We start from the raw sequence: 8,187 nt of genomic DNA on the forward strand, positions 1-8,187 counted from the left end.
ATGTGACATTGAAATAAATACATTTCATTTTTCATATTTTTGCTGCCATTGTATATATTTTTTCTAACAAAGATCCTTCACATTTTAAAAAGCAAATTTGTACCGATAGATATTTTACAATATATTTATTTTCCAATTATGTTCTGTCATAATGACTAGTCATAATGACTAATACATTGAGCGGAATTGCAATGATAATTTCCTGAGGTCTATTTCAAAATAACCCACATGCAATACTGATGACTGAATTTCTTAAACTTCAGAACAAACACAATGAGGTTGCAATTATCTTTCTCACTGTGTGCTTATTTGTTTATTGTGTTTTGAACAAGTATTTATTTTTCAGATTTTAATTAAATGAATTCTTTTCTGTCCTTTTGGAAGATTGCAATTTTATTTACACTTCTCTGGTTACAACTTGAGTATATGAAAAAAAAAAAAAGAAAAAAAAAGACCCTCTATCCATTTAAGTATTCTTAGTGAATTCCATTGTTTTTTCATTGCAGCTATCAGGAACTTTGATCATACTTTGGCTCCTAACTGACCCTTTTTCTGTACTTCCAAAGAACCTGTTTTTTTTTTTTTTTTTTACTTTTATAACATTTCTACAATTCCAAGCATATTGTGAGCACAAACTAAATAAGAAAGTAATAAAACATTTATTGAAGTAGATAACTAAATACCAATAATCCATGCACTATGAAATAATTAAAAACATCAATGGCATCTGATTTGGCTGAGTGGGTAAGCTGCACATCCAGTCCACTTCATGATACTCATCTTGACTGTGGGACGCTTTTCACAGATATTATGATGAGGCTGATTATAAAGCCCTTTGTGTTCAGCCCCTTCCCACTGGGATGAGTTTCCCATCCAATTGCAGGGCAATCTCATTATTTTTATATTTAGAATATTCAATAATTTCTTTGTCAATGTGTATATAGTTGTACCCAGATGCACCACAGAGCGCCACGGGAAATCATTTCTGCCTGTGGTCATCAATCTCTTCAACGCCTCCCTCAAGTGATTCAGACACCCCCCCATTTATTTATTCCTTGCACTTTTTTTGCACGTCACTATCACTTTATTTGGATTTAGTTATACATATGCATATATATATATATATATATATATATATATATATATATATATATATATATATATATATATATATATATATATATATATATGGGATTATTAAAGTATGTCTGATTCTGATTCTGATGGAAGTTTTTTTGTTTGACAGCCTCAAGGCACATAGACATAAATAGATAAGTCTAAACGTAAAGCACAATTGAACAAAGTAATACATGAGTTGACAGAATTTTCACAAAACAACAACAAAAAAAGTTTAACATCTTGTAATTTTAAAACCCATCCATAGGTGGCAGCATAACAAGCTAGTAGTCTTGCACTACAGATATTTGTTAGAAGAAGGAGGTTGGCTCTGTGATGTAGCACAAGCTAACCCAGCAGTAAAGTAATGCTTGTCTATTTCTAACCATGTGGATTTAAAAAGAAAGGAAACAACTTAGGGAGAGGGGAATATTTTTCGGGTGGTGCACTAGGCTGCATCTTCACAGCTCATGCTCTGTTTAAATCCGTTCCCGCCCCGTCACAATGCTGCCCGGGTATAAACTTGTTGGATGATCCTGAATTAGCAGCGACAGGGCCTTGAAGCCGCGGTGCTCGAGTAGAGTGTTAATCCGGGATTTTAGGTTTATGACCGACGGATATTATACAAGGCTTTACTTATTTTAAACAATCATTTTCTGACATGTCGCACACTGGACCCCCTCCTCGATGGCGTAACTGTCCCAGGAGAGGGCAGCCGGTGGCAGGTAAGCAGTAACTTATTTATAACATTCATTGCATATGTTTTTGTTTTTTTGCCCTGTGTAAAGTGAATTCAAAATGTTATATATCACTAGAACAGTACTTGAGTTGCTGTTTACTGTAATATTAAGAAAGTAAATTGATCTATTATTCAAAACCTACCTGTATTAATGTGTTGTTTTTGTTAAGCAGCTTACATGTGAGTAAGCAGTTCTATCCAAGTGATATAGTGTTATGCTCAGTAAATGAAGCAGGGATATGTGTGACTTATTTCGCCGAGTTAAATCAATTGCTGCCATTATTGCAGAAACCAGATATTTTTTTAATTTGCATTTTTCTTTTGTTGTTTTTTTTACCGATAGAATTAGCCTGATTGTTTTTTGAATGAAGTCTGGCGTGACGCTTAACTCGGCTTAATTTTAGGGGTTACGTCTTTAAAAAAAAGCCAAGGACACGCATTCTATAGTGCTTTTTAACAAATAAGCATCCATTGGCCGCATTTTCAGCTGTAAACAAGCTGCTATGAAATATTTTGTTTCCAAGCTTCCTAATATCACGTGTCCAAACATACCGAGGCGATGCACGTTGCACAGAGTGGTTCATGTATCCATTATTACCGCACAAAATCTGATCCTTACAATACAAAGGTGCAAAGAAATGCATTTCCCTGAAACTTTTCTGAACACAACCTAGTTTTAAATTTTAGTCGGGAAATCCTAGGAATTGTATTCCTCAATGTCTTTATGTAACTCCAAAAGATAGGGATAATAGCCTGGTTTAGAAAATAGAAATGGAAACTTAGACATTGAACTTTGTTGATCTCACAATGGAAAAAAGAACATTGCATTTAACCCATCCCCTTGGGGAGCAGTGGGCTGCCATTGTGCAGCACTGGGGGAGCAGTGTGGGGTTAAGAGTCTTGCTCAGAGATCCAGAGTGGCAGCCTGTGGGGATCAAACTGGATACTTCCAACCTTCTCACAGCACAAGCACACTGCTCTAACCACTGGGCCAACACTCATTCACTTATGGGGTGATATGTAGGAGATTGCAATACATCTAGATCAACCTCTAAATACCTCTAAATAAATCCATATATGAACAGGAGTTGTCCAGTCCCTGTACCAAACAACCATGGCCACATTCATTTTTGATTCAGTTAATTTAGATATCCCTAATTCACAAAACATGTATTGTCAAAGCAGTTATTCAAAGCATCCAGATTGACATTACTTACAGCAGACATTCATATAAATACTTTTTTATTCTTTTTAATGAAGAACAAAAATGTAATTCCTCAAGTGGGAAATATGCAGGTTCCTTAATGTACTGATTTTTGAAAAAAAATTAGATTTTTGTAATTATGTATTGCCTATTTGATAATAGGCATTTTAAATATGAATTTAGTCCAAAACAGAATATTTTGTATATAATAATTTCCAAACACCCTTATGAAAAATATGTCAAGTTATTGATTAAGGCTTAAAACTATTAAAGTGCAAGTTAGTACATTGGCGCTATGGTTTATGAAAATTAACAAGAAGTTATGTCTTTATTATGTCTTGTTGCATTTGAGTATGTGTCAAAAAGACTTCCCTATAAGTGTAGAAAGTATCCATCTTTTAGATTGGGAGCAAAAAAACAAAACAAAAATTAAAACCAAGTTTCAATTAGGGATGCACGATATAATCGGCCCCCTATCGGTATCGGCCTGTATCGGCCTTAAAACTGAATATTTGAAAGTAAAATAGATCGATACCGCGTTTTTAAAAATCAATTTGATTTCTGCATATGACAATATATTTGAGTATATTATTTTTCAAAGTGTCAGAAATGGATAACAAAACTGCTATTTTCAATGACTACTTATTTTTGTCCAGCTTTAACATCGGTATCGATATCGGTTATCAGCTACATGAGTTTTAAAATATCGGCATACCGGATATCGGCCAAAATCCCAATATCGTGCATCCCTAGTTTCAATGCCACAAGTCGCATTTAAGGTAACTGAGCTTTGACGAAAAAGAAGAATAAAGTGAATACTGTGTTTTAAGATAAAAAAAACAAACTAGTGAGTAAAACAATTCAAGTTAACTTCTGCATTAAAAATATTTGCAAAAAAACTAAGATTCAAGTCTTCTTGTGGAGAATGTGAAAGAAAATAGTTTAGCAGAACATGTAATATATAATTGTTATATTATATGTAATATATAATTGTTATATAATTGTTTCCATCAGTATTATAAGACATTGTAATGATTTTCTCATCTCTAAACTGAAGCTGGACAGATTTAACATATGTTAATGACTTTTTAAACGACTCCTTTCTCTAGGTAAATTCCTGCCTATGAAAACAATGTTGGGTCCAAGGTATGATGACCAAGTTGCAGAAGAAAACAGGTTTCATCCAAGCATGCTGTCCAACTATTTAAAAAGCCTCAAAGTGAGTAAATGTGCAAAGATGAGCTCTTATATTCAGAGGAAATCCATTGGTTCACTGTCTCTGTCTTTTCCTCAGGTCAAAATGGGTTTGCTTGTGGATTTGACAAACACTACTCGCTTTTATGACCGCAATGACATTGAAAAAGAAGGAATTAAATATCTGAAGCTCCAGTGTAAAGGGTATGTGCAGATTTGACAGAGCAAATCTGAATATTTGATCCAGAAGTATGATGTTAGAGTTATGTTGTGTTTGTAATATGCTGAAGGCTTTTTTTTTATATATGTTTAAAGCCATGGGGAATGCCCTTCTAAGGAGACAACTGCAGTTTTCATCAGACTCTGTGAAGACTTTATAGAGAAGAATCCCACAGAACTGATAGGTGAGCCCTGTTTTTATTTATTACTCCACTCTGTTGTTTTGTTTTTTTCATCGCTGGTCTTTGCTCCATTTATCTGTTTGTTTAGAATCAAATAGGTTGACAGATGTGTGCTGCATAAACAGGATTCAAAATGTTTCTCCAATTGATAAACAGTAAAGTTGATTGGGTTCGGTAATGAGACGAAAATATGTTTATTGATATAAAAGCAGGATTGATTTTATTTTTTAAGATTTTAACTTATTTTTTAAGAATTCTCTATCACATAGCTACAATATAACTATGATAGAGAACTTTAGAATTCTGTCCCTTAGTTTCTGAGCACAGCTTTATAATGAAAATGTAGCTTTACTCAAACTTTTCAGCTTTAGCTTTTATTGTTCTAGCTTGTATTTATTCTAGATTGCCAAGAACCTTGTTCACGGGAATACAGTTAACTAGACAATTTTACTAATTTTAAAAGCTTTGCCTCAGAAATAACATAACAACCTAAGCCTGGCTTAATAAACTCCTTCGTAATTTTGTTTTCTCTGTCAGTTCTATGCTCTTGAAGACTTTTGTTATACTACAATAACTTATCTAAATTTAGTTGTCACTTTTTTAAGCAAATATATTGTTCATGTTCAGACAGTTTAAGGAAATTAATCAGAAACTGGATAAAATAGGGGTTAAGAAAACATATTAAAAACAGACATTAGTACCATTTGTGCCCAGCAGAGGGCAGTATTACCTCAAATACAGGAAGTGTGGTTGCATGTTTTAACTAAATGTCTTTAATGTATACTGAATAAACACCTTTTAGAGCCACACATCACCAGGGCCCAAATAAGACCTGCTCTGTTTGTAGAACCACACAGAATTGAAACAATTAATCAAATTAATCGTGATTAATTGATTATTGAACTAAGCGTCAACTAATTTAATGATTGATTAATCGTTAACTCTAGTATAGAGACTGTAAAACATGCCTTTAGCTGACAGAGCAACCCAAAAGAGCAGTAATTATATCAAAATTGTAAAAAATATATGTAATCGTTTTGAATTTAATTGACAGAATTCTTTTTTTCTGTCAATATGCTCTATCCAGAACTCAATAAGTGGGAAAGTTTTATTTTCACCTAGTTTAATTTAGTAAAAAATCTTCTTTAAGGAACTTTTGGCTATCCGATTATTAGATGAAACAATATCTGACAGATTTATTGATTTGCAAAATGATCTTTAGTTGCAGCCCTAGAGACTGGGTTCTCATGTTGGTGCAAAGCAGTTGGCTGTTTATGCTAGGTATTATTTTATTCATTTGCAAGAGTGTGGGAGTTGTCATTAGAAAGAGAAAAGCCCCTTTTTTAACATTGTGTAGGTGATAGTGGGTGAAGGAGCATCAGTTACTGTCTAAATTAGTATTTTTTTTTGCTGAGCTAAATGTTAGTGTGTGGGCTTTTATTTTATAATTTTCTGTCTTTTGTTTTATCTACTGTTTTCTTATCTTAATAGTTAGCTCTAATGTCATTTAACACATTTTTTAAGTCTTTTTTTAATTATTTATAGATTTGAAATAATAAATAAAGAGATTAATATTAATAAGAAAAGCATCCTTTTGGTTAGAGAGCATTTTCAATGATTGTGAAGTCAGAGGTTGTAGTTTAGCACTGAAGGCAGCGGGGGGCTCTCTTACACCTCGCTTTCTCATCAGTTTTTTTTTTTTTTTACCTTACTGCAGCCCTGCCTTGTAAATGGAGTAGCCTGAGCACTAAAACAGAATGTCTGATCGTGATCTCAACAACATCCTGTCTTTGGCAGGCTGGTAATCAGGGCTGGCTTTCTCTGCAGAACACGTATCCAATTGAAACAGCTGGGCCAATAAATGCCTCCTAACCTGGACGACTGTTAGACCCATTAAACCAAAGGATGTTTCATTTCATTTCACGTCCAAGCTGTCGTGCACCTGTGATAAGATTTGAATGTTTCTCGAAAAAGAACCAGTTTTTTTCAATTTGGTGCAGGTGGTGTTGGGAGTCGGGGGTCTGCTCTTTTGTTTGCTTCATTTTATTATCCTTTACTCTTCGGCTTAAATGTTTCATCCCTCTTTAAATCCCCTGTGTTTGTCCAGCTTCTGGTTTCAGACAGATTTTTGATGTTGTTTTCAAGTCAGTGCCCCCCTGAGGCGATTCATGCCAGTTTTTAAAACACGGACTCATCGTAGAGAGGTTGACCCGTACAGACCGCGCTGCTATTCAGATGGGGATAACATGCTGTTTTTATTTATTTTTCGTTTACCTGCATCTTTTGAAGCCTCTAAGCATAGATAATACTTCATAATTCTTAAGCCTTACAGGGTTGCCTTTCTCTTGTATCAACAGTACATCAATCTGATGCTTTTAAAAATGTTTCTATGTCCTGAAGGAGTCCACTGCACGCATGGCTTCAATCGGACTGGCTTTCTGATATGTGCATACCTGGTGGAGAAGATGGACTGGAGGTAAGAGCTGACTCACTTTGACCACTCATACATCTGAGCCCAGAATTACAGAATAATCCAGAACCCTGGGAATGCGCTCATACCCCTCTGAGGCTCCTTGCAGGCTGCTCAGTCGTCTCGCTTGATAACTCAGACTATCCGACACAGAGTCTCTCCAGTGGATTGTATCATTACTTCACTTTCATCCTCCCCGCCCTTTCACTCTTTTTTCAGCTTGCCTTTATTCCCATTTCTATTTTTTATCTGAGAGGTTACAGTAAGTGTGATGCCACATGAGTGCACTCTGTCAGTACCAATCAACACAAAGTCTCACAGAGACAAGGTAGTGGCGACCAGGCCTTTTCAGAGACCAAAATGATTTCCAGCAGCTGAGCAGGACGGCTTGGGGTGCGTCTTCGCTCAGAGGTGGAGAAGCCGGCTAAGAAAGCCGAATCTCTGGAGACGTGGAGGCTGAATGAAACCCTTCCACAGTTTCCTGTGAAATGAATATCCTCAGACCTTTTTCAGCTGTCATGGTCTGTTAATGAGATGAAAAATAATTTAGCTCTGAAACTGTCAACCGTGATCCAAACTTATTTATATATTTTTGTTATTTTTGGATTATTGCTGGAAATAGAAACAAAGGACTGATGTGCAATTAGGCTACAATAACAGATTAAGTATCTGAAGATTGATCCAAACTTTGCTCTTAATTAGATGCATCTCTACTTTTTTTTTTTTATATCATTTTATGGTTTAAGGTGACAGAGTAAACTTAACTCTAAAATACCAGACATACTAAAAGAAGAAAATCTGCAATTTTGTTTCAAGTGAAATTTTTAATTTAGGGAGTCTCTGCTGTAAACAAATATCATTTAATCTAAGGAGCATGAACTGGATGAAATATGGCATCCTTCAGCTGTATAAGCTAAACAAGAATCCATCATCATAATTGCAGGATCTGGCCCAGTTACACCAGATGTTCTGTTGCAGACAACCAAGCAAGGATTCATTCTTTTAGGCTGTTTGTGAAAAAGCAAGCCCTTAAAGGGAAACGCTGTTTTTTTTTTTTTTTTTT

General features: G+C 35.0%; 1 protein-coding gene across 1 annotated transcript in view; it reads left to right on the forward strand.

Moving 5' to 3' along the window:
• Nucleotides 1-1,443: 1,443 nt before the first annotated feature.
• rngtt (RNA guanylyltransferase and 5'-phosphatase) overlaps nucleotides 1,444-8,187 on the forward strand; it is a 124,643-nt gene continuing 117,899 nt past the window's right edge. Inside the window, exons 1-5 of the mRNA XM_015405270.1 lie at nucleotides 1,444-1,841; nucleotides 4,169-4,278; nucleotides 4,354-4,457; nucleotides 4,569-4,657; nucleotides 7,055-7,130. Coding sequence (XP_015260756.1) covers nucleotides 1,778-1,841; nucleotides 4,169-4,278; nucleotides 4,354-4,457; nucleotides 4,569-4,657; nucleotides 7,055-7,130 — 443 coding nt within the window. The 5' untranslated portion in view covers nucleotides 1,444-1,777. The remainder of the gene's footprint in view (nucleotides 1,842-4,168; nucleotides 4,279-4,353; nucleotides 4,458-4,568; nucleotides 4,658-7,054; nucleotides 7,131-8,187) is intronic.

Source organism: Cyprinodon variegatus, unplaced genomic scaffold, assembly GCF_000732505.1.
Source record: "Cyprinodon variegatus isolate N-32 unplaced genomic scaffold, C_variegatus-1.0 Scaffold37, whole genome shotgun sequence".
Classification (NCBI taxonomy): domain Eukaryota; kingdom Metazoa; phylum Chordata; class Actinopteri; order Cyprinodontiformes; family Cyprinodontidae; genus Cyprinodon; species Cyprinodon variegatus.